The 27,215-nt window shown below is 39.0% G+C and overlaps 1 protein-coding gene across 3 annotated transcripts in view; it reads right to left on the bottom strand.

Annotated features, from left to right (window-relative positions):
- RPS6KA5 (ribosomal protein S6 kinase A5) overlaps window positions 1-27,215 on the bottom strand; it is a 182,359-nt gene that overhangs the window by 89,064 nt on the left and 66,080 nt on the right. For all 3 annotated transcript variants that reach the window (XM_060169782.1, XM_060169939.1, XM_060169854.1), the window contains one exon: window positions 14,485-14,703. In XM_060169782.1, coding sequence (XP_060025765.1) covers window positions 14,485-14,703 — 219 coding nt within the window. The remainder of the gene's footprint in view (window positions 1-14,484; window positions 14,704-27,215) is intronic.

The raw sequence follows: 27,215 nt of genomic DNA, 5'->3' as shown, positions 1-27,215 counted from the left end.
CCCACTGACAGTTGAAATGAATATGAGTTTTAAGAGCGAGAGAGAGAATAGATGAAAATATTTTTATATTTCTTGTTGTAAGCATGCAGAGAGAGGTACAGAAAAAGTGATAAAAAGAGGTATGGTCTCCGTGTTATAAGATTTGGAAAGGCTAAAACAATATAAAGGAGAAAACCCACCAAATCTATATGATGCCATTAGATATAAATTAAAACAAAGCCTAAAAAGATATTAATAATGTAGAATTAAAAGAAAAAAACATAGATGTGACTTATAACAGATGAATTTACTTCAGGGGTCAACAAATTACAGTCCAGAGACAAAATCTAGTCCACTGCCGCTGACCCCTGATTTAGAGGATAGCAGAAACAACATAAATGGGTGGAAGGCAATTACACCTAAACAAAGAATACTGTGGGAAACAATCATCCGTACTCAGTGCTGAGAGAAATGCTATGTTCCGTATCTGGCAAATGTCAAAGGTAGGCATCTGTCAAAGTAATACCAACACGACAATGATCTTATCATGTGGAGAAGCCTGTGCTAAAGAAGCAGTTTATACCAAAGGAGCAGCCTGAAGAAATCCCCAGTGAGCCACGAATCCTGGTAGCAGCGTGATGGCAGCCTAGACCTGAATCTCCAAGTCTGCTCCCGAAGCATCTTAAAGAACAGCAAGAATGACTGTAAACCTCCACAACCTACTCCTTCAGCAAAACTTAGAGCCTAAGAAAACCCATACCCACCAAACAGCACGCGGTGAGCAGGCTGAGAAAGAACAGGGCAGGACACAAGCACTCACGGGAAGGTAGGAAAATGCAGTAAGACAGCAAGAGATAAATGAACGTACAAAAATTAACAGCTCTCCTCTAGAAGATATGGTTGGAAAGAAGACCCTACTAACATCAACAGATGATTGAATATCTAAGATTAACTTAAGAAATGTGGGTAGGAAGAAAATGATAAAAAAACTCCTGAAGGTCTCAGAGGAAGAGTTCAACATATGAGAAGACATACCATGTTCTTGAACAGGAAAAACCCAAACCATAAAAATGTCAATTCTCCCTACATTTTTTAAAAAATATAAAACAATTGCACTAAAAACACCCTAACAAGTTTCTCCCCCCAAAACCAGGCAATTTGATTCTAAAGTTCATGTTGAAAATAAACCAACATGATGGGCTCCCAAAAGCTCTGAAAAATAAGAGAAATGAAAGATAAAAGGGGTCTAGCCTGGCCAGGTATTAAAACATATTGTAAAACTTTGATAAACTAAAACAGTATGGTAATGGCATATGGTTCAACCAACCAAACAGGTCTGTCAGTCAGTCAGTAAGCAGACCTGAACATATATGAGAATTTAAAATATGAAAAAAGCAGAACCGCAAGTCAGTGTAAACTTGGACTTTTTACTCCATGGTGTTGGGAGGAGTAAACATCCATGTAGATGTTCTCCACACAAAAAATAAAACCATCCAAGTACTGAAAAACACATCGGTGAACTCCTTTATAACCACAGGAGTTGAGGAGATCTTTCTAACCATGACTTAAAATCCATAAGCCATGAAGATAGTTTTTAAATAAATTCTACTATACAAAAATTTAAAAATTTTACATGGTAAAAACATCATAAAGTCAGGACAAATGGAAAATAGAAATATTTACTATGTATATCACAAATGTTTAATCTCTCAAAGAGCTCCTAGAAAATTGAGAAGAAAAAATGGGCAAAGGGTACAAACAGACAATTCTCAGAAAAAGACAAATGACCCCCTTAAACATATGAAAAAGATGTTCAACCTCACTTAAAAAATGCAGATTAACTCTACACTGAGACACCACCTCATCTATGAGACAGGCAAATATTCAGAAGCTTGAGAATATGCTCTGTGGAGAAACAGATACTCTAATACAATGCTGGTGGGAGTGTAAAATGGTACAACCCCTATGAAAAAGTATATGCAAAATTACAGATGGCAAAAATATACATCGAGCAATCTCCTTCCAGGAATCAAGCCTACAGTTTTTCCCTATGCAAGTGGGAAATGACATGTACAAGTTGTACCCTGAATCATCAAAATAAAAGACTGGAAACAACCCAAGGATCCAGTCCTAGGGAACTGGTTAAGTATGCTATGGAATAGAATGTAATACTATGCAGGGATAAAAAAGAATGGGGAAGATCTTTATGAACTGATACAGAGTAAATGCTAGGATACACTGTTAAGTGAAAAAAAGAAAGGTCAGAATAGTATCAATACCTAGAGCAGGCTACTTCTGGTTATGACTGAAGACAGCTGATTATCAGGGACCCTGAAATACAGCACCATTTGAGTTTGCTCTTTAACTTCTAACTTTGAATATTGACAATTAAAGGGACTGCATGTTGCCTTTCCATTAGAAACTGCATCTCAGGGAAACCAAAACATTACAGTGGATGACAGAAAACCATACTCTTCAGAAGAATGACAACTAATAAATATAGAAGAAATGACAGATTTAGAAAAATCACCATTTTGCAACTCATGATGAAACAGTTGCTTTAAAAAAAAAGAATTATGAAGTGTTAAATGTTAAAACCATAAAGTGTCAAAACATCAGAGATTATTTTCACTTCTAAGGAAAAAAACATAACTCCATTATAAATGGATCAGACTGTCATCTCTGTAATTGCCTTAGCATTACTAACAACCAGTTAATAGGTTCCTCTTGATATGATACAATATGAAATATGCAACATCACCTATAGTGTGTTCTACCTAAAATATTTAATGTCAATCTGTAAAGACTTTAGCTCTAATTTCCCAAATACTGGAATTTAGCAGAGGAATAACCTAAAGATACTACAAGATATTTTTTCAGACCAATAAACCAAGGATATAAAAAAGGGAATGTTCCAGATTAAGAGACTTCAAGGACATAACAACCAAGTGAGTGTTCCTGGTTTGGACAAATCAGCTGTAAAGGATATTATGGGACAATGAGTGAAATGTCAACATGAACTTGTGTGGTAGATGGCCACAAATTCTTTGCAGTCGCCTCATTAAGAAGTGAAGTCGGGTTTCCCTGGTGGCGCAGTGGTTGAGAGTCCGCCTGCCAATGCAAGGGACACGGGTTTGTGCCCCGGTCTGGGAAGATCCCACATGCCGCGGAGCGGCTGGGCCCGTGAGCCATGGCCGCTGAGCCTGCACGTCCGGAGCCTGTGCTCCGCAACGGGAGAGGCCACAGCAGTGAGAGGCCTGCGTACCGCAAAAAAAAAAAAAAAAAAAAAAAAAAAAAAAAAAAAGAAGTGAAGTCTATCGAGGGTGTGGAGAAAAGAGAACCCTTGGCACTGTTGGTGGGAATGTAAACTGGTGCAGCCCCTATGGAAAACAGTATGGAGCTTCCTCAAAAAATTAAAAATACAGCAACCATATAATCCAGAAATTCCACTCCTGGGTATTTATCTGAAGAAAACAAAAATACTAACTTGAAAAAATATATGCATCCCCATGTTCACTGCAGCATTATTTATAATAGGCAAAATATGGAAACAACCTAAGTATCCATTAATGAGTGAATGACCGAATAAAGAAAATGCTGTGTGTGTGCACGTGTGTATTTCTATATATATGTAAAATGGAATATCATTCAGCCATAAAGAAGAATGAAATCTTGCCATTTACGACACTATGGATGAACCTTGAGGGCATTATGCTAAGTGAGATAAGTCAGACAGAGAAAGACAAATACCATATGATCTCACTTTATGTGGAATCTAAAACAAAGAAGCAAACAAATCAAGCTCACAGCTAGAGAGCAGACTGGTGGCTGACAGAGGTGAGGGATTGCGGGGGATAGGCAAAATGGGTGCAGGGAGCCAAAAGGTATAAACTTCTATCTCTAAAATAAATAAGTTATGGGGATGTAATGTACAGCATGGCGACTACAGTTAATACTACTGGATTGCATATGTGAGAGGCCCTAAGAGAGTAAACCTTCAAAGTTCTCATCACAACCAAAAAAGTTCTGTAACTGTGTGTGATGGATGTTAAGAGACTTACTGTGGGGATCATTCTGCAATATACACAGGTATCAATTCATTACGTTGTTTACCTGAAACTAATATAATGTTGTATGTCCATTATATTTCAATTAAGAAAATCTTAGGGGCTTCCCTGGTGGCGCAGTGGTTAAGAATTCGCCTGCCAATGCAGGGGACACAGGTTCGAGCCCTGGTCTGGGAAGATCGCACATGCTGCGGAGCAACTAAGCCCGTGCACCACAACTACTGAGCCTGCGCTCCAGAGCCCGCAAGGCACGACTACTGAGTCTGTGCGCCACAACTACTGAAGCCCGCACACCTAGAGCCCATGCGCCATAACTACTGAAGCCTGCACGCCACAGCTACTGAGGCTGTGCACCACAACTACTGAAGCCCGCGTGCCTAGAGCCCATGCTCCACAACAAGAGAAGCCACCGCAATGAGAAGCCTGTGCACTGCAATGAAGAGGGGCCCCTGCTCACTGCAACTAGAGAAAGCCCGTGTGCAGCAACAAAGACCCAACGCAGCCAAAAATAAATAAATTCATTAAAAAAAAAATCTTAAAAAAAAACGTGAAAAGAAGTGAAGTCTATTTCCCTACTCACTGAATCTGGGTTGGTCTTGTGTTAGAAGTAAGGCTCATAGGGGCTTTTGGCAGGACCTGTTAGGCTGAGCCCTGGCTCGCGAGCTTGCAGGGGAACAGCACAGGTTAATGTGTCTCTATAGAGCTCATGAAGTCAGTTTAATTCATGCATGAACGTGAGTTCAGTTTTCATACGGCTTTTTTAGAGACACAAGCCATTGTGCATAATTGAGCCAAATCCTTCAGTTCTTGTGTTTAGAAAGATAATCAGTGTGTGTTTTCTCCTCTTAATTTAGTGTGTGCAGTTACACATCTGTCTGTGGACAAACTCATAATGTTCATTGCTTAGCATCTCCTATGAACTGATTTCCAGGGAGGAAAACCAAAAGGGAAACCTCTGATTCCTCTCCTTTCAGCAGATGTGGGGGAGATGGTTGGAGGCTATGGGCTCAACTGTGAAGTTCAGCTGTGTGTGGCGAATTTTTAGCAGTCATGTTATTTTTTTATTTTTATTTTTTGTGGTATGCGGCCCTCTCACTGTTGCAGCCTCTCCCATTGTGGAGCACAGGCTCCAGACACGCAGGCTCAGCGGCCATGGCTCATGGGCCCAGCCGCTCCGTGGCATGTGGGATCTTCCCGGACCGAGGCACGAACCTGTGTCCCCTGCATCGGCAGGCAGACTCTCAACCACTGCGCCACCAGGGAAGCCCAGCAGTCATGTTCTGACTTGATGTGAGGAGGCTCCACATCCACCCCTCTGTGGGGACAAGTGACTTGTGAGATTAACCCTGGGAGGCAGGTGGGTCAGTGTGGAGAACGAGAGAGGCCCTGCCTGGCTGGGGAAGAGGAATCGGTGGTACCAGGAGAGCAGTGGCAGCCCTCCTCCCCTTCCACCTTGAGTAGGAGGTTCCAGGAAGTTGCCCCCTTACCTGAGCTCCAGTTCAGGTGGACTTGCTTTAGGGCCCCTGACACAGCAGCTGGAGTCCTGCCTTTCCACTGCTAAGTGGAATCTGGAATCTCTCATCTACTTCTTAGTCAATCAGTTTCTACATGTGAGAAGCAAGCCTGTGGGCCAGTGTCCTCATACATGCTGTGGACTTAAAAAATAATTCAGTGGTTCCCTGGAAAACCAGTCCCAGGGTTCCTACAATTGGTAGTTTCTACCTGAATTTTAACTGGTATTGCGTACCTGGATTTTGATCGGTTAGCCTTAATTATACCTTGGCATAATCATTTCCGGTGACCAAATCATAAAGTTCTATCAGGGCACCTGTGTCAGTGGTGCTATGCCGGTCAAAATTTGAGACTTTGAAATAAAAAATTTGTCATATTCATGCCTCAAAAAAAAAACAAAGAAAGAAGTGAAGCTACGTAAGTTCCAGAGCCTGGCCTCATAAGGCCTTGTGGCCTCTATGTTTGCCTTCCTGGCTGTCTTCATGAGCTGCCCTGAGACTGCCATGATGTGAAGAAGCTGATCTACTACTGCACTGGGAGGATGAGAGGCCACGTGAAGAAGAAAAGAGGTGCCCCAACCAACAGCAGCACCAACTTTCAGACACAAGAATGAAACCACATTAGCCCTCAAGCCCAGCCAGCTCTCCAGCTTACAGCCACATGAGCAAGCCAGCCAACCCATGAAACCATGAGAGATCTGCCCAGCCAACCCAGAGAATCATGAGAAAATAAATCATTGTTTAAGCAACGAAATTTTAGAGTGGTTCATTATGCAGCAGTAAATGTGTATCACTGAATATTAAATGAAATGAAAATTTATTAACCAGGAAAGGTGGACATCATTGACTGAAAGAAAACGAAAAAAAAAGCTGTTTACAGAGAAGCAAGAAGAACTACAATCCTGCAGCCTGTGGAACAAAAACCACATTCACAGAAAGACAGACAAGATGAAAAGGCTGAGGGCTATATACCACTTGATGGAACAAGATAAAACCCCAGAAAAATAACTAGATGAAGTGGAGATAGGCAACCTTCCAGAAAAAGAATTCAGAATAATGATAGCGAAGATGATCCAGGACCTCGGAAAAAGAACGGAGGCAAAGATCGAGAAGATGCAAGAAATGTTTAACAAAGATCTAGAAGAATTAAAGAACAAGCAAACAGAGATGAACAACACAATAACTGAAATGAAAAATACACTAGAAGGAATGAATAGCAGAATAACTGAGGCAGAAGAACGGATAAGTGACCTGCAAGACAGAATGGTGGAATTCACTGCTGCGGAACAGGATAAAGAAAAAAGAATGAAAAGAAATGAAGACAGCCTAAGAGACCTCTGGGACGACATTAAACGCAACAACATTCACATTATAGGGGTCCCAGAAGGAGAAGAGAGAGAGAAACGACCCAAGAAAATATTTGAAGAGATTATAGCCGAAAAATTCCCTAACATGGGAAAGGAAATAGCCACCCACATCCAGGAAGCACAGAGAGTCCCATACAGGATAAACCCAAGGAGAAACACGCCAAGACACACAGTAATCAAATTGGCAAAAATTAAAGACAAAGAAAAATTATTAAAAGCAGCAAAGGAAAAATGACAAAGAACATACAAGGGAACTCCCATAAGGTTAATAGCTGATTTCTCAGCAGAAACTCTACAAGCCAGAAGGGAGTGGCATGATATACTTAAAGTGATGAAAGGGAAGAATCTACAACCAAGATTACTCTACCTGGCAAGGATCTCATTCAGATTCGATGGAGAAATCAAAACCTTTACAGACAAGCAAAAGCTAAGAGAACTCAGCACCACCAAACCAGCTCTACAAGTGCTAAAGGAACTTCTCTAAGTGGGAAACACAGGAGAAGAAAAGGACCTACAAAAACAAACCCAAAACAATTAAGAAAATGGTAATAGGAGCATGCATATCGATAATTACCTTAAACGTGAATGGATTAAATGCTCCAAGCAAAAGACACAGGCTTGCTGAATGGATACAAAAACAAGACCCATATGTATGCTGTCTACAAGACACCCACTTCAGACCTAGGAACACATTCAGACTGAAAGTGAGGGGATGGAAAAAGATATTCCATGCAAATGGAAATCAAAAGAAAGCTGCAGTAGTAATACTCATATCAGATAAAATAGACTTTAAAATAAAGAACGTTACAAGAGACAAGGAAGGACACTACATAATGATCAAGGGATCAGTCCAAGAAGAAGATATGACAATTATAAATGTATATGCACCCAGCATAGGAGCACCTCAATACATAAGGCAACTGCCAACAGCTATAAAAGAGGAAAGCGACAGTAACACAATGATAGTGGGGGACCTTAACACCTCACTTACACCGATGGACAGATCATCCAGACAGAATATTAACAAGGAAACACAAGCTTTAAATGACACAACAGACCAGATAGATTTAATCAATATTTATAGGACATTCCATCCAAAAACAGCAGATTACACTTTCTTCTCAAGTGCGCACGGAACATTCTCCAGGATAGGTCACATCTTGGGTCACAAATCAAGCCTCAGTAAATTTAAGAAAACTGAAATCATATCAAGCATCTTTTCTGACCACAATGCTATAAGATTAGAAATCAGTTACAGGGAAAAAAACGTAAAAAACACAAACACATGGAGGCTAAACAATACGTTACTAAATAACCAAGAGATCACTGAAGAAATCAAAGAAGAAACCAAAAAATACTTAGAGACAAATGAAAATGAAAACACGACGATCCAAAACCTATGGGATGCAGTAAAAGCAGTTCTAAGAGGGAAGTTTACAGCTATACAAGCCTACCTCAAGAAACAAGAAAAATCTCAAATAAATGCTCTAACCTTACACCTAAAGGAACTAGAGAAAGAAGAGCAAACAAAACCCAAAGTTAGCAGAAGGAGAGAAATCATAAAGATCAGAGCAGAAATAAATGAAATAGAAACAAAGAAAACAATAGCAAAGATCAATAAACCTAAAAGCTGGTTCTTTGAGAAGATAAACAAAACTGATAAACCATTAGCCAGACTCATCAAGAAAAAGAGGGAGAAGACTCAAATCAATAAAATTAGAAATGAAAAAGGAGAAGTTACAACAGACACTGCAGAAATACAAAGCATCCTAAAAGACTACTACAAGCAACTCTATGCCAATAAAATGGACAACCTGGAAGAAACAGACAAATTCTTAGAAAGGTATAACCTTCCAATACTGAACCAGGAAGAAATAGAAAATATGAACAGACCAATCACAAGTAATGAAATTGAAACTGTGATTAAAAATCTTCCAACAAACAAAAGTCCAGGACCAGATGGCTTCACAGGTGAATTCTATCAAACATTCAGAGAAGAGCTAACACCCATCCTTTTCAAACTCTTCCAAAAAATTGCAGAGGTAGGAACATTCCCATACTCATTCTATGAGGTCACCATGACCCTGATACCAAAACCAGACAAAGATACTACAAAAAAAGAAAATTACAGACCAATATCACTGATGAATATAGATGCAAAAATCCTCAACAAAATCCTAGCAAACAGAAGCCAACAACACATTAAAAGGATGATACACTATGATCAAGTGGGATTTATCCCAGGGATGCAAGGATTCTTCAATATACGCAAATCAATCAATGTGATACACCATATTAACAAACTGAAAAATAAAAACCATATGATCATCTGGTTTTAGATGCAGAAAAAGCTTTTGACAAGATTCAACACCCATTTATGATAAAAACTCGCCAGAAAGTGGGCATAGAGGGAAACTACCTCAACATAATAAAGGCCATATATGACAAACGCACAGCAAACATCATTCTCAATGGTGAAAAACTGAAAGCATTTCCTCTAAGATCGGGAACAAGACAAGGATGTTCACTCTTGCCACTATTATTCAACATAGTTTTGGAAGTCCTAGCCACGGCAATCACAGAAGAAAAAGAAATGAAAGGAATACAAATTGGAAAAGAAGAAGTAAAACTGTCACTGTATGCAGATGACATGATACTATACATAGAGAATCCTAAAGATGCCACCAGAAAACTACTAGAGCTAATCAATGAATTTGGTAAAGTTGCAGGATACAAAATTAATGCACAGAAATATCTTGCATTCCTATACACTAATGATGAAAAATCTGAAAGAGAAATTAAGGAAACACTCCCATTTACCACTGCAACAAAAAAGAATAAAATACCTAGGAATAAACCTACCTAGAGAGACAAAAGACCTGTAGGCAGAAAACTATAAGACACTGTTGAAAGAAATTAAAGACGATACAAACAGATGGAGAGATATACCATGTTCTTGGAATGGAAGAATCAATACTGTGAAAATGACTATACTACCCAAAGCAATCTACAGATTCAATGCAATCCCTATCAAATTATCAATGGCACTTTTTACAGAACTAGAACAAAAAATCTTAAAATTTGTATGGAGACACAAAAGACCCCGAATAGCCAAAGCCGTCTTGAGGGAAAACAACAAAGCTGGAAGAATCAGACTCCCTGACTTCAGACCACACTACAAAGTTACAGTAATCAAGACAACATGGTACTGGCACAAAAACAGAAATATAGATCAATGGAACAGGATAGAAAGCCCAGAGATAAACTCACACACCTATGGTCAACTAATCTATGACAAAGGAGGCAAGGATATACAATGGAGAAAAGACAGTCTCTTCAATAAGTGGTGCTGGGTAAACTGGACAGCTACATGTAAAAGAATGAAATTAGAACACTCCTCAATACCATACATAAAAATAAACTCAAAATGGATTAGAGACCTAAATGTCAGACCAGACACTATAAAACTCTTAGAGGAAAACATAGGAAGAACACTCTTTGACATAAATCACAGCAAGATCTTTTTTGATCCATCTCCTAGAGTAACGGAAATAAAAATAAACAAATGGGATCTAATGAAACTTAAAAGCTTTTGCAAAGCAAAGGAAACTACAAATAAGACGAAAAGACAACTCTCAGAATGGCAAAAATATTTGCAAATGAATCAATGGACAAAGGATTAATCTCTAAAATATATAAACAGCTCATGCAGCTCAATATTAAAAAAACAAACAACCCAATCAAAAAATGGGCAGAAGACCTAAATAGACATGTCTCCAAAGAGGACATACAGATGGCCAAGAAGCACATGAAAAGCTGCTCAACATCACTAATTATTAGAGAAATGCAAATCAAAACTACAATGAGGTATTATCTCACACCAGTTAGAATGGCCATCATCAGAAAATCTACAAACAACAAATGCTGGAGAGGGTGTGGAGAGAAGGGAACACTCTTGCACGGTTGGTGGGAATGTAAATTGATAACAGCCACTGCGGAGAAAAGTATGAAGGTTCCTTAAAAAACTAAAAAATAGAATTACCGTACTACCCAGCAATCCCACTACTGGGCATATACCCAGAGAAAACCATAATTCAGAAAGACACAGGCACCCCAATGTTCATTGCTGCGCTATTTACAATAGCCAGGTCACGGAAGCAACCTAAATGTGCATCGACAGACAAATGGATAAAGAAGATGTGGTACATATATACAATGGAATATTACTCAGCCATAAAAAGGAACGATATTGGGTCATTTGTAGAGACGTGGATGAATCTAGAGACCGTCATACAGAGTGAAGTAAGTCAGAAATAGAAAAACAAATATCGCATATTAACACATATATGTGGAACCTACAAAAATGGCACAGATGAACTGGTTTGCAGGGCAAAAATAGAGACACAGATGTAGAGAACAAACGTATGGACACCAAGGGGGGGAAGTGGCGGGGGGTGCGGGTGGTGGTGTGATGAATTGGGCGATTGGGATTGACATGTATACACTGACGTGTATAAAATTGATGACTAATAAGGACCTGCTGTATAAAAAAATAAATGAAATAAAATTTAAGAAAAAAAAGCTGGTTACAAATCCTATGTACAGGACAATTTCACTTTGATGAAACATACATGCATGTAGACACACAGACAAAAAGATCTAGAAGGATACACTAGGTAATAACAGAGAAATATATGTATAATGAGGTAAACTCTGGGTAGTGAAAATATATGTTTTCTCTTCTTATTTTTGTTTTCCTATAGCTTCTATATGCATATATATGCTTTTGTAGTAATAAGGCAGTTGTTAAAAATATGTTTTTAAAAAGGTCTATTGTGTTTACTTATTCATCAGAGCAGAAGGTCAGCTGGATCCCTGAAAAGCTTGACTTGTAAATTCTTGCTATTAACCTCTAACAGCACCCCAAAACTAGATAAAGTAAGTTAATCAATAAGCCTTTAAAGACAGTTATGGGCTGAAACTGTCTCCCCCAAATTCATATATTGAAATCTTAACCCCCAACACCTCAGAATGTGACTGTATTTGGAATCAAGGCCTTTGAAGAGATAATTAAGTTATTAAAATGAGGCCATTAGGGTAGGCTCTAATCCAATCTGATTCCTGTCCTTACAAGAAGAGAAAATTTGAACACAAAAAGGGACACCAGGGGTGTGAATGTACAGAGGGAGGACCATGTGAAAAGGCAGCAAGTGGGGGGCCCTCTGCAAGCAGAGGAGAGAGCCCTGGGACAGACCTTTTCCTTATGGCCCTCAGAGGAAACCAACCCTGCTGGCTCTTGAGTTTAGACTTCCAGGTGCCAGAACTGAGAAAAAAGAAATTTCTGTTGTTCAAGCCACCCAGTCTGTGATATTTTGTTATGGCGGCCCTAGCAGACTGAGACAGTACCTGGAGAACTGACCGAGCGTGAGTTCTAAGCACTGCAAACAAATAATGGAACAATAAAAACAGTTTATAGTAATGTCCTGTTGAAGATTTCTCAAAAGTTTTGTCTTTAAAGTCAAATAAGGACTTCCCTGGCGGTGCAGTGGTGGTTAAGACTCCACGCTTCCACCGCAGGGAGCACAGGTTCAATCCCTGGTCGGGGAACTAAGATTCCACATGCCACGCGGTATGGCCCCCCCCCAAAAAAAGTCAAATAACAACTACAGACATGCACAAAGAGAATGACAGTAAACATATCCACATGGAGAGGAGGCAGAGGGCATGCCTTCTAAATGCACTGCCATACAATGGAACGAGTTCACTGTCTACATTCCACTCGTGAGGGGGCACAAGAGATGGGTTTTCTTACCTTGGTTTGTATTTATTTATTTGTGGGTCACTGACAAAGAGCAAAAGTAATGAAGAGCCAACAACAAAAAAAGCAACATTATCAAGGACTATTTGTTTTTTAATCAGATCCAACATATTTCACTCATCTACTTTTAAGTTAAAAATATCAGGCTGGCCAAAAGGTTCCTTCAGTTTTTAAGTAAAAATGAAAGACACATTTTTTATTTTCACCAAGAACTTTAATGAACAACGTATTCACTGAACCTTTTGGCCAACCGAATATTATTTATAAACTATACTATTACAATAAACAATTTTTAAAAGATTGAGTCCACTTATGGTCAGAAAACAGAAAAAAGAGAGAAGAGAGAGAAGCTGTGGTGTGGTGATGCAGAGGCCAGGAGTTTGGGTTCTTACTACTTCCGGCTACTACGATCTTATGTCCCCTACAACCTACTGGGTAAAAATACAGAAGGAATTATATTTAAAAATCAGTAAATAACAGCTGAGCAGATACACACGGGGGCGGAATGAAGGCCTGAAACAACAGGCAGATGATAACATTAGTGGAGACTCTGACAGGACGGGAGAGACTGTGGCCTATGTGTATGAAAGATTTGGGATGGTTAGTTGACGGTAAGCACTGCAAGATAGGCCTGAAGTGTAACTTCATGACTCAAAAAGTGAATGCAATTTTAGGCATCACTAATAAAAGTATAATTTTCAAAATGAGAGCACTCGATAAAGTTGCCAAATACCACTAGTAATCAAAGGAAACAGGAGCACTGTTGGGCAGACTTTGAAATGAGTCAGATCTGAGTTCCAATCTTTATTCTCAAGCTTATACAAGATACATGACTGCAGGAAATGCAGCTTCCAGAACCTTCAACGTCTCTAATGAGAGGACTCTGGCAGTGTCGTAGGGGTCAGTGATACTGTGGGCAACACCTAGTGTGGTGCTAGCACACTGAAGGCACTCAAGAAATAGCTAATGCTCACAGAGCACTGTGTGAAACTCTACCTCATCTAATTCACAGAAGAGATCAATAACGGGATTATAATACATAAGTGCAAATTCTCAAAAGAACGGGACTAAAACTATAACAGAAGAAATAGTCTATGATGGAAGAGTACTGCCATGTCGGAATCGAAAGTGGTACAACTGTTCTGCAAAGAAATCTGGCACTATCTGGCACAGAGGACATTTCCAAAGTCCATATACAATGGTCCAACTCTGGGAAAGGAAAGGATTCAGAAAGTGTCTGTGGGGAGAAACGGGAGTGAGCAAAGGGTTGACTGATTAGCGGGTATCTCCATGAAAAGCAGGTTTATCACCAGAAAAACAAAGCATCTCTAAGAATAGAAATCTTTTCTTTTTTCTTTTTCCTAATTACTGATTTCCATAAATATCCCTCGTTGGCCCAAACTTGTACGTTCCTAAGAATCGTGGCCCACTTTCCCACTCAGCTCAGCACATCTGAATGGAAGACACCACCCAGGGAAGCAGCCACCCAAATGACTCAAGTGTTTTAAGATTAATAAGGGAGTGTGGAAGAGAAGTACACAAATTCCTTCAGGACGGGAGGTCCCAAATCCAGAGCAATTCATGATGTTCAAGGAAATGCCACCACTGAGAGAGGAATGAAAGTCAAAAGATTTCATTTCTTCTAAGTCTGAAGTATGCTTCCTTTTGAAGCATTTGTGCATTACGGCACAAGACCCAAGTTTTCGTAAAATGTCAAAAGTCTGATGACAACTGACACTTACCTAAAATGAGATGAAGTTTGGTTTCTGTCTGGAAAGCGTAGTGCAATGTCACCAAAAACGGCGACTGCCTGATGTGCTCTAGGACCTGTCGTTCTGTCCTTGTGTGCTCGGTGGTTTTGGCCTTTTGAACTATTGTTGCCTTTTTCAAAACTTTCATGGCATACAGCTTTCCAGCATCATGACCACTTATTTTACGAACTAGAAACACTTTTCCATAAGCTGAAAATGAAAAGAAAAGAGAAAAAGAGTTAAAAGGCTACACAGGCAGAGTGGTAATTTAGTGCAAGTTGAAAGTTACAATGCACAAAGGAACACTCTTTGAATGAAAACGTATCCTTAGTGCTGTTTCCAATAGTTCTTTGATATATTTCTTCAATTTTATGTCAGACATATTTCTAGGTCTAGGCCTCAATATTTACATATCTAATCACTGATGACAAAGTTATGCTTTCACTCTTTTACTGTTATTCTCTCCTCAGTATTTTTAGCTGTAGGAACTAGCTCTTATTATGGTCAATTAACACTAGGTTTTGCTGCTGTTGTAAACAAATGAAAATAGTTCTTAAGAATCTCAAAAAACAAAAAATCTCATACACACATATAAATTAAGTACCTCAAGTACTCCTCTATACTTATTAAAAAAGTCTAAAGCAACATAAGCTGTCATTATATAAACAAAAGAGATCTTCAGATGTGAAAGACATTAAAAGACCCTAAATTGCAAGCAGTACCAACAGAAGCCCCTTTACATCTCTGGGCAGTAATTCACAGGTTAGTGGGTCAACCTCACCACATTCTCCCTAAGTGAGGGCTCAGTTGGGCAAATCCTGTGTGGAGTGCCACTACCCTAGGTGAGGCATTGGGGCCACATGGATACTGTGCCCAGAGCAGGTACCCGTGTTTATTTCCCTAGGGAAGTGGGAAGAGGGCACGAAGAGGTGGGACGAAGGAGGAAGGGGAAGGCAGGCAAAAACTCTGAGAGGGAAGGGGTAGGCCCCCAATTCATCCCTACGAGGTATAAAGGCTCTTCTCTTCTCAAAATGCAAACACCTCCTGGGATGGTTGAGCCCAGTCCCACTTTTGAAGTTAAGTGCATTCATCAGACCATTCTGGAGTTGGTCTGAGTTCTGACCCAGTCTGGTGCTTCCGTAGACCCTGCCCACACCTCGACAGTATTTAGCACAAAATCCTATTCTAATCCAGCCACCAGACCAAGAGAGCTTTAAGGGAAGGGCTCTTGTATCTTGGCTGTTATTTGGTTCAGTACTTCAGGAAGAAAATGAGTGCCGACCCAAGATGTACAACAGACAAAGAACGGCGGTGGTGCTCCTGAGGAGGGAGAGAAACAACATTCCTCAAGGACTTGGCGATGCAGTCTCCGTGCTAAATATACTCCACACAGTGATTCACTCACTCCTCAGAACAGCCAGTGAAGTTGGTACTTTCAGTAATTCCATTCTGCAGATGAGGAAGCAGATTCAGAATACTTAAGGAAGCGGCCAGAAGACTTGGGTAAAAAGTGACAGAGCTGATTCAGATGAAAGCAGTGTGATTCCAGGGACCACACGCTTAACCATAAATGAATTTTTTCTTTAAAGAAAAGAGATTCTTCTTCGGTACTAGAAATCGCATGTTCTGGATTTTAATAAAACCAACACCGTAAACATGCTGAACACATTCTGGGATACAGTAAAAAGTGCATAAAAGGTTTGTGTCTTACCTCGTTGTAAATAAAACAATTATAGATTGAGAGTTTAGTAAGGCAGAAGTGAACCAAAAAAGAAAATGACAGCTTTTAGAACCTAACAAATTAACCTAAAGTATACAAATGAAAAAAGTTAAATCTATTCAAAAGCAGTGAAATGAAGCTAGAGAATATTCTAAAGCAGAGTACTATACCTTCCATGGAGTAAGGCACTATATAAACCCAGAAGAAAGTCAAGTCCTCTGTAAGTACGGGGCTTTTGTGTTCCCTACACACACGGCACCTGCTCTAGATTCCTGTTCTGAGATTCCTATCTCCAGAGTGCTGTGGTCCTTAGAAATTATGTTATCCATGTATCTTCTCCAACAAAGAAAATCTTTCTACAACGTCATGGAAAGATGGCTATGAGCTTCTTCCCAGTGCTCACGTGTGTCTTTCAGTCCAGGTGCTGACCAATGTGGCAGATGGACCGCAGGGTGTTAGCATCTAACAGCTGAGTACCTGTCAGGCACTTTAGAGTTGGATTACTTCATTTGATTCTTCTCACATCCCTACGAGGAGGTGAGGATGACCTCCACTTTACAGATGAAGAAACTGGAGCGTAAAGGAACTGGGTCCCTTGCCCAAGGCCATACTTGCCCATGTGGCCTGACTCCTGAGCCCACACTCTGAGTAGTACTCCAGCTAGCTGCCTTCCTAAAGTGAATGACCTCACAGGCAAAGAAATTAGGAACCAGACATTAAAAAGAAGTCACAATACAGGTTAGGTGTTCTAATGGTGGAAAAGACACAGTACTACTACTTCCAAGTAGAGGAGGTTTCATAAAGTCGCCCATTTTATTGATGGGGTGATCTAAATATTCAAAAAATACGCCTTACCTTGAGTGGGAACAGGCCTTCCTACAATATTCATCCGTTATCCCTTCTATACCTTCTGGACTTACAAAAAATAATATTACTCTTCTTTTCTAAGATAATTTGTAAAATATTTAAAAATACTATTATGCCATCTCATCCAAGCAAAATGTTATTATTCCCTAAACCAATCTAAAAGTAAATGACTTTAAGACTTTGTACCACTAGGAGGTGCCCTATATGTGTTCCGTGAGTTTGTAAATACTTTTTCTTTGATTTCTTTCCTATTACCTTAAAAACATCATATATCACTCCAAATAAATGTAAGGTAGCAAAGGACGCTAATGTATGTGGGCAAATAATATAAAATCATCCTTAATGCCACGTTATACACTGTACAGTCAAATAATAAACAGTCATCCTCCTGCCATGTGATGATATCCAGAAGTTTTCCAATAATATGAGCTAAAGACTACATATCCTGCCTTTACCATTATTTTTATCTATCAGTAAAATGTCGGGGGAAAAAGTATGATGAAGCTCACAAATCTTTTGATTTTACTTTTATAATTTCCATGATTAATTAAAGCTATGGTACTTCTATCACATGGTACATGCCAATAGATGCTTACGACAATAAACTTCAAGGAGTGCCTCACAATGTTCCAAGCAACAGATATTTCAGATAAACAGGATCTTACTTACAAGTAGGCTGCTTAATGAAACAAGAGTTTGCCTCCAAACAGCGTTTTTTGAAGCACCCATAAGGCTGCTTATCACATTGCAAAAGGGGAAGAAAACACATTCACTGCTGGAGAGACCCTGAAGAAGCCACCTTCTCTGATTGAGCTGGTTTGCAGATTAGTACAGAGGGAGAAAGTGAAGGAGTCCTTCTGTTAAGGAGTGCCATCCAGTCCAGAACCGCCTACATGTTTTCCAATATTTTAAGAGGGGCCACTGCAACTGAACTTGGTGGCAATAGTATTTCCTTTTAGTCTGTAATGAGATGAATGACTACCTTGTTGTGAAGCCAACTCCTGGCTTTCGTTCACTGTGTGCTGATGTTGTTAAAGAATTCCTATTTTGAAAGCATCTTTTGGAAATTGCAAAAGCTACCAATGGTGGAAACTCTTTTGGCCGAAAAAGGTAAACAGTAGTACTTCCTGCTCAGATGGAGCCCCTAAAATGGATGTTTAGCAACACAGCTGGGATTTGCTGCTTAGGTAAAGAGACCAAGCTCCAGGCTTCAGCATAACTCTAATTTCAGCATCAACACGCAATGACTTCAGACGCACTCCCAGCAATCTTCACAGAAGCTGTGTGTACTGCTCTGAACTTATCAATTTCTCCAGAGCCAGGCCTTTCCAAGATACTCTGTCAAGAAATGTGAGCAGAAGAGGGCGTGGAGTTCACTGGTTTCCCAGAGGACAAGGCTAGCAGCGCTTGATGGGACTTGAGGTAGAAGTTCTACTTAACAGGTTGAGGGAAAGGAAACTCTAAAAATAAATGACAAGAAGGATTAATTTCTGACTTAACTTGACAGACACCTACAACCATATGAATGAGGTAAATCTTTCAATTCAGGGCCCAACAGACACTGTTCTGGATGTTACCGATAACCTGTGTGCTCTTACAGCTGCAGGTTATAGCAGCCGTTTCAAAGAGGGGACTGGATCCAGACAACCATGTAAACTTTTCCAAAGCTGGAGGAAGAATTCCATAGGTTGGGGGGCAAACTACAGATACCTTACAAAGGTCATTTCTGTTTAAACTGAAATGTGGATTTAGAATCCTAGTCTACCTGACACAGCACAATGTTGCCAATGGTCTCAATGGTTTGATGATAAAGGAAATCATGTAAAATGAACTAAACGCAGTGTCAAGGGGAAATGTCTAGTTCCCTTGGACTAGGTCTCAGTTTGCTTTTCCACAGGTGTGACTCTTATTCCATTGGCCACAATGATCATTATGAATCAGGTTTTTAAGCACGTGTTGTCATAAAAGAAAAATTAAAATGGACTGATGGTTTTAAAACAAGATGACATTCGTGCTGCCACATCGTAAGCCACTGCACGATATCAACTACTTTTTCAAGCTAAACAAAAAGCAGCCTTCTTGCTTAAACTTATTTTGAGCATAATTAAACTGATTTTTTCACTTTATTTGTAAAGTCTGAATTCATTAAAAAAATTTTAGGAAGTAGCCTTTATCTTGGCATGAAAATGATGAGATCAATTTGTTAAAAAAGTATTTTTACAGTCTGTCTATAAAAGCAATCGATTTACAATGCCATATAATTAAAAGCAAGGAAAATCTGTCTATGTTTACATGCATTATTCTGGAGAAAAGGGTTAAGAACTAGAAGGCCTCTGGATTAATTCCTTCGGTAGAGTGCTTATCCAGGACACGCTGCTCCCATTGGGATCCAAGTGCTCCACCACTGCGAGCACTGCTTTCTGTCACTCAAACTTGTATCAATGCTGCTTACAACTCTATACATTGTACACTCTGCTTAACCAGCCGTGCCACACTTTGTGTTCAATCCAATCTTGTAGCATAAATTACTGTACTCAAACTACTGCTTTAAAAAAAGTATGGCAGAAACTCTTGTGACTTCCCCTTAGACAACTCCCAACACTAACTGGTACTCCCCTTCCGGTTGTAAAACACTGCACTGCACCCTGATGCCTATAACCAGTTCACACGTGCACTGACTGCTGTCCCCACGCCGTTCAGCTGTCTGCTTCACACCAGTCACTGATACTCGTTGCCTTACTTGTGTGTGCCTGTTGTATACGTTATTCTTATATAATTTAACTATATATTACATAAGCCACTGAAATGTAAATGTGAAAGAAAAGAGAAAAATGAGGTTAAAAGCTTTGAAAGAACTACATAAAGGCAAGACGCTTAAGAAAAAAGAACTGTTGAAAAATTAGGTGTGGGTAAAACAACTATAAAAGGCTAGGGGAAAAAATTGTGAAAATCTAAAAGGATTCTGTATCCAGATCACTTCAAATGCGTCTGGTTCTCACTCCATTTTAAGGAATTGGAAACTTAATTTTAGATGATGCATTACAAGTGCGGTTTATGCAAAACAAACCATTATTTAAGAACTTACTCTCAGAGTCTTGTGCCTACACGCAAAGTGAATATATACTTATATATTTTAAGTGAAAAGTAGTATGTCCAAAGTACATATTTATATATCCTTTTAAAATGATATTCCAGTTTAACCAACTTTTTCTGATTAGCCACAAGTACCAGTCATGTCGTATGTGACAGACTCCACTACCTAAAGGATCATATTCAATGGTGCTGGAATTCATCCCTCTCTCACCCTTCCAGAATAAGGGAATCTTTTTTCTTTAACTTTTTCTTTGATATTGGGGTAGAGTTGATTAACAATAGTTTCAGGTGTACAGCAAAGTCATTCAGTTATACATATACATGTAGCTATTCTTTTTCAAATTCTTTTCCCATTTAGGTTGTTACATAATATTGAGCACAGTTCTCTGTGCTATACAGTAGGTCCTTGTTGGTTATCCATTTTAAGTATAGCAGTGTGTACATCTTAATCCCAAACCCCCTAACTACCCCTTCCCCCAACCCTTCCCCTGGTAACCATAAGTTCGTTTTCTAAGTCTGTGAGTCTGTTTCTGTTTTGTAAATAAGTTCATCTGTATCATTTCTTTTTAGATTCCGCATATAAGCAATATCATACGATATTTCCCTTTCTCTGTTTGACTTGTTAAATCAGAATCTTGTTAAAGAGTGACTTGACCACCAACCATACTAGCTCTGCCTCTCAGCTTGTTTTCATCCTCAATCTGGTAAACATACCTTTTGTGTTGTCATCTAAATTGTTGATAAAAATATAACCCTTCTCACTCAAAATACTTGATTTCCCATTACTCTTAAGATAAAAAGAATCCTTAATATAACCTAAATTATCTGGCTTCTACCTACCTCTCTCCACCTCTCACCATCTCATTTTCTCACTCCTTCAGACATACAGCCTTTCCTGACTTCTCAGACTAGCACAGTTCCTCTAATTTTATACTCTCATAACACCCTGTCATAGAAATTGTCAGAAACATGAGTTTTCATTTACTTGTGTGATTGCCTCATTGTGTAGCTTCCACAGGACTGTAAATTCCACAAAACCAGGGACTATGTCCAGTTTTACTCACTTTGTATCATTAGCAAATTCTAGAGTTGGCACACTGTAGAAACTCAAATAATGTTGAACGCATAAAAAAATAAACAAGATAGCAAACAAAGAAAGAGCTCTGTAGCATATAGCCAAATACCCTCTTCTCAGTTGACAATTCTGATCTAAAGTTGAAGGTGGGTCTTTAGGAAAAGAAACTAACAGTGCAAATCTGCAGTACAGAGCTATATAGCTCACCCACTCTTTCCCTTTGGAGAAGGAACAATGGGCTTTCATGAAGTAATCACCTTTAATTTGGGTATTAAATATGATTCCTGACAACACTCCCTGGTGAAAGTGAGCTCAGGAAACTTAGCTGCCACCACTGTAGAAAAGGAAAATATCTTAACATGGTGACATCTGTATCTGGCCACTGCTTTGTAACCTGCCATGCCACAACTGCATAAGAACTGATTACAGTGCCTGGCCACATCCCTCTCTCATAGATAATTTAATTTGAGGAAAGATTTTTACCTTTCCACATGTGACATGAACACTGACAATCAATTCACCTGCCTTCCCCTCCATCTTTCCCTGTAGAACTTCATTCACCCCAAGTCAGCAGGGTCAGAAATGGAACCAAACAAGAAATACTCTCTTGGAACTCTACATTTCACTTGTCCTGCCCTTGGAAATTGGTACCCTTGTTAATAGGCCAGCCAAACATACATGGTAAGTAATGCCAGGGCAGTATATGTCAAGCCCCAGGAAAACCACCATCACTGAAAGGGTTCTCAGAAGAGCAGCTTCATTTCAGTATTACCACAGCACAAACAGTACACAAAAAGCAAACACTCAAGGGGTTCAATGGTGAAACCTGACTGACCATAATCTGGTACTTCTAAAGACTCATCTGAAATATCTGATAAATTAGACCTCAGAGCTGAAAAGAAACATTACTGTCCATCCCAGTAATTCTCTAAAATCTACCCTGTGTTAAGATAGATGGACAGAAATCACCTCACTTGGACCAAAGTAGTAGATAAGTTCTATTCAGACACACACTTTAGTGAATTGAGGTTTAATCTTCTGTGTGCCACTTTTTAAAGAGACTATATACAATAAAATTATGTTTTTTTCAATAATATCTTCATATCCTTTATCAAAGATGCTAGTCTCATGATCTTATTTACTGACCACAATAAAGGAGCCATTTGATAACTTCAGCACTTGTTAAAAGTCTCTCTAGACCAGTTTTTTTTCAAACCGTGGGCTGTGACCCATTAGTGGATGATAATATCAATTTAGTGGGTCCAACCAGCATTTTGAAACTAAAATACTAAAAAAGAACTGAATATACTAAACGTGTTTCATGAAACTTCTGTCCCCCCCTTTATACACACACACATGTGTAGGTATATGTGAACGTAAACAAGTCTAAGCACATGACAGAGGAAAAAAAGACGGCAGTACAGAGCAATGGCTAAGAACATAGACTCTGGTGCCTGACTGCCTGGCTTCGAACCCTAGATATGCTATTTAGTAACTGTACTGTAACCCTGGGCAAAACAGGAAACACAACCGTGTCTCAATTTCCTCATTAGGGACAGTAATAGTTCTTAACATCATACAGTTTGGGGATTAAATAAATTAATATAAGGATCCAGAGGAGGGCCTGGCAGATAACAAACACTACAGAAATGTTAGTGGAAAAAAAGTGTGTGTATGTGACTGCATGTCTATACACATACATAAATACACATACTGAAAAGCAATACAAAAATGTACCTATTTTGTCCTATGGGTAATAGTCAAAAAAGCTTGAAAGCTACTGCTCTAGGTGAATTTATATGCCTTTCCTTTTTAAAAAAAATACAAATTATGTAGGCCAAAGAACTTTCCCTTTATACCTACCTCCTAGTAAAGTCAGGGTTAAATTCAGGACTCAATTGCAGTGACTATGTCAGCCCAGATGTCTATAACATCTATTTCACTTTCCTATTATCTTTGCTTTTGCTCTGTTTTCATCTGTTTTTGTTTTCTCTCTTTTTTTTTGATTCCTTATCCTTTTTTCTATCTTTGAAAACACCCTTAAATCTCTTTTTGAAAGTTGGCAAATTTTAAATGTTGAAAGTAAAATGCACTTGATTTTACATATTTATCAAACAGAAGCACTGATTCCTAAATTCTTTTATAGAATAGATATCTTAATTGCACACTAAATTCCAAATACTAAAAAAAACTCCACATAACTATAAAACTAAGTATTTCAACATAATTTTAAAATCAAAAGTGAGAGAGTGTTATGGACACATATACAATACCAAATGTAAAATAGATAGCTAGTGGGAAGCAGCCACAGAACACAGGGAGATCAGCTCGGTGCTTTGTGTCCACCTAGAGGGGTGGGATAGGGAGGGTGGGAGAGAGACGCAAGAGGGAGGAGATATGGGGATATATGTATACATATAGCTGATTCACTCTGCTACACAGCAGCAACTAACACAACACTGTAAAGCAATTATACTCCAATAAAGATGTTAAAAAAAAATTTTAACAAATAAAGTAAAATAAAAACAGAATTTGAGCCACTTAATACAACCATTTTTAAAGTTAGCCCCTGTTGCCAAGATTTTGTAACATCATAAAAACAAAATGTCTAAGATTAAGAAAGGTAGACTGATTAAAACAGACTATTCTTCTAACATACAAGGAAAAGCTGTGAACCCAAAACATGCTTGATTAAATACACAGATGCTAAAGGCAAACAAGAGACACAGTAAAAGCACATGAAATCATAGGTGGTAATTTGTATGAAAGAGACTGAGGTAGGCCATTTGTTTTAGGTATAAACAGTTATATCCTCTCTAGAAGATATATAACACCAAGGATCTGGAAGAGACTTAATAAAAGTGCCAGGATTCTAGAAGTAATCCAGTTTAAGTTCTTAAACTAACCAGGGCCATTTGACTCATTTTCTTAATTACTTTGAATGGTCAAAAACCGTTGCGCAGCTGAAATTAGGACCACGAAACCAGTGCATTTTCTCACGGATGGTGTTAGCATCTAAAAAAAGGACTTAATATGTGAGAAGGTTGAAAATAAAAAATAGTTACAGGAATGATTATCTATGGATTCCATTTATGCATACTGTATTAGCTTGAATAATTACAGACTAATTGTATAATATCTTCTAGATCAGCACTTTTTAATTTCGGAGAAAGCACGAAGACAGTACATGCATTAGTCCAGCTAATAACTGCACGTATGTATGTGGCCGCGGCCAACTCCTGACTATCTCCACATGGATGACCCACGTAATCCATATGGCATTTCTTATCCCTGGTCCCAGATGACTTGAAAACCGGAGATTCTGGTCCATCAGGAAAGAAGAAAAAGCCACAAAAGGAACCATGTCCCACTGTGAGGTCCAGACTTGAATTGACTACCCATGGAATGTGATTACCAGAGGACCTTACTAAAAGGAAAATACGGGAAAACAAGGAAATAAGGACCAAGAAGCACATTCATAATCATTCTGTTTATATCTCAACCAACAAGCTATTTGAGTACAAAAGGCGTGCCTCCTCACTCTTGCTCCAAAACTTCCCAGGGTTCAGGCTGAACCGAAACCCCAGCTTAGACCACGTGCTGCTTAGGCTCTTCCTCTGTCCTCGCCACTCCCCTCACTCTCTCCTGAGAGCATTCCTACAATAAATCAGGTGTGCCCAAATCCCTGTCCCAGGCTCTGCTTCTAGCAAATGTGACCTACAACAGCATCAGGAATAAGTCAAATTGTACTTATACTAGGGAGACAGTGTCAACCAACATGTTCAAATGGAATTGCCTTTTGATTGTGGTATAAAACATCACAAACATTTGACCTCTAAGATTTCCTTAAACACTGTAGGCTTACACTGAAGCAGAAGGTATAGTAGGTACACACAGATGCAAAATTATAAACTTTTTTGAATGACAATTTTGACAATTTAGTGAATGCAGGCTTTTAAAAGTACTATTTTAATAGGGATACTTTCCAAACACCTAAGCGAATTACATGACAAACGATGACTAAGTCATAATACTGTTTAAAACAGTCTTTATATGCCTCAACCCAAGTTTTTTTCCCTTTGATCATATGGCCAAAAAGTAGCTGTGTCTTTAAGTTGCCTAGTGCAATTCCTAGCACCATCTAGTGGCAAATTACCCAGAAAAAGAAACGTGTCTTATTTAACAAATAAGATACGTTTCTGAAAAGTCTGCGGTAAAAAAATACATACGTACATATTTTAAAAGGCTGTCTTGTTGGGGATGATTTTCACAGAGTCTGGGACCAAGGAGCAAAGACCTATCAGAGTTAACATTTCAAGGATGGCACTTAGGCTGGGGTAAACAACCCAATAATAATCTCTCCTACTGGATAGTATTTCCACAGAACAGCTTGCAGCATCTCCTGCTGATTACATGACCATCCCCCGATCCCCAGCCAAAAATAAAAACAAAAAAATAAAAATCCACAGGATAAAGAAAAAGTAACCTTCTTACGAGGGCACCAGGGACTGAGGAAAACACAAATGGTTGCTGCTCAATAGACATTATGGGAGGCAAGGCCTTTTGAATCTCTCTACTCTGCCAGCACTCATGTGAAGATTTCATAAACCCAGAAATAAACATTAAATGAAGGCCATATTATTCAATTTTCAAGTTTGTATGTAATATATCCTTTTTTTAAATGCTCACCACTCTTTCCTCAGCACCCAAACAGTACTTGCCTCTTAATAAAACATGTGAATGAATGAATCCCAAGAGCAATGGGAATGAAGTGAAAGGTTTTAAATAGAGAAGTGACATGATCAAACTTATACTAAAGAAAGATCACTCTGGTTGTAGTATGGAGAACAGATTAGGAAGGAACAGCCTGAAACCCAGAAGATCTTTGGGTAGTTGCATGTCCCTATTTATTGCTGGACGTATTTTAGGCTTTACAATAAAATATTTGTTAAGAAATGACTATCACTTACGTATCAAGCTAATCTGAGACATTGGTAATGCATTATACTAGCTCTTTTAGAAGGTGGCCTTCTTTCCCTTTCAGATATATAAATAGGTAAAATTTATATCGCATTTACCATATGTCAGGCAATCTAAATGTTTTATTACTCATTTTATGCATATTTTAGCATAAGACTCTTAACCTAACATACAAAAGGTTGTTCAGAACCTAAAATGTTTGAGTAGTTAAGAGAAGAAAACAAAGAAAGAAACACAGTCTTCATCTGACATGTTATTTTGAAGGTAATATACAAATCCACTTTTTAGAAATGCTAATAAAATTTCAACTAACATCACTTATGAAATATTTGTTAGATTTTTATTATTAGAAATATAACTTTAGTTGAAATTTCTCCCAGATATGCTAACAAAGTGACTACATGAAAGAACTAATAGGGTTTCCCTGGTGGCGCAGTGGTTGAGGGTCCGCCTGCCGATGCAGGGGACGCGGGTTCACGCCCCGGTCCGGGAAGATCCCACACGCCGCGGAGCGGCTGGGCCCGTGAGCCATGGCCGCTGAGCCTGCGCGTCCGGAGCCTGTGCTCCACAACGGGAGAGGCCACAACAGTGAGAGGCCTGCGTACCGCAAAAAAAAAAAAAAAAAAGAAAAGAAAGAACTAATAATCTATCCTTAATAAGTCCTAAATAATTTTGTTTTTCTAATTTAGGGTGCAGCTTTAAAGTGGAGTTCCCTGTTGAATAAATAACCGCAACTGATGGTTACTTAACAATTGGCAATTCATACTGATTATCTCATTGATATTATCACAACATTGTGAGATAGGTACTATTAACTTAGGCCAATAGGCACTTAGGCTCACAGAGTTCATGCGATTTACCCAAGGAACACCAGTAGGCAATGATGATGTCAAGATTCAAACCTGAGTCTTCTAAGTCATCCTTGATATCCAAGTACGTCACAACTATGAATGCACCAAAATTAGAAGAGAAAAATCAACTCAGCTG

Source organism: Lagenorhynchus albirostris, chromosome 1 (genome assembly GCF_949774975.1).
Source record: "Lagenorhynchus albirostris chromosome 1, mLagAlb1.1, whole genome shotgun sequence".
Lineage (NCBI taxonomy): Eukaryota > Metazoa > Chordata > Mammalia > Artiodactyla > Delphinidae > Lagenorhynchus > Lagenorhynchus albirostris.
Note: the sequence above shows the minus strand (reverse complement) of the source record. Positions and strands in the feature narration are given on the sequence as shown.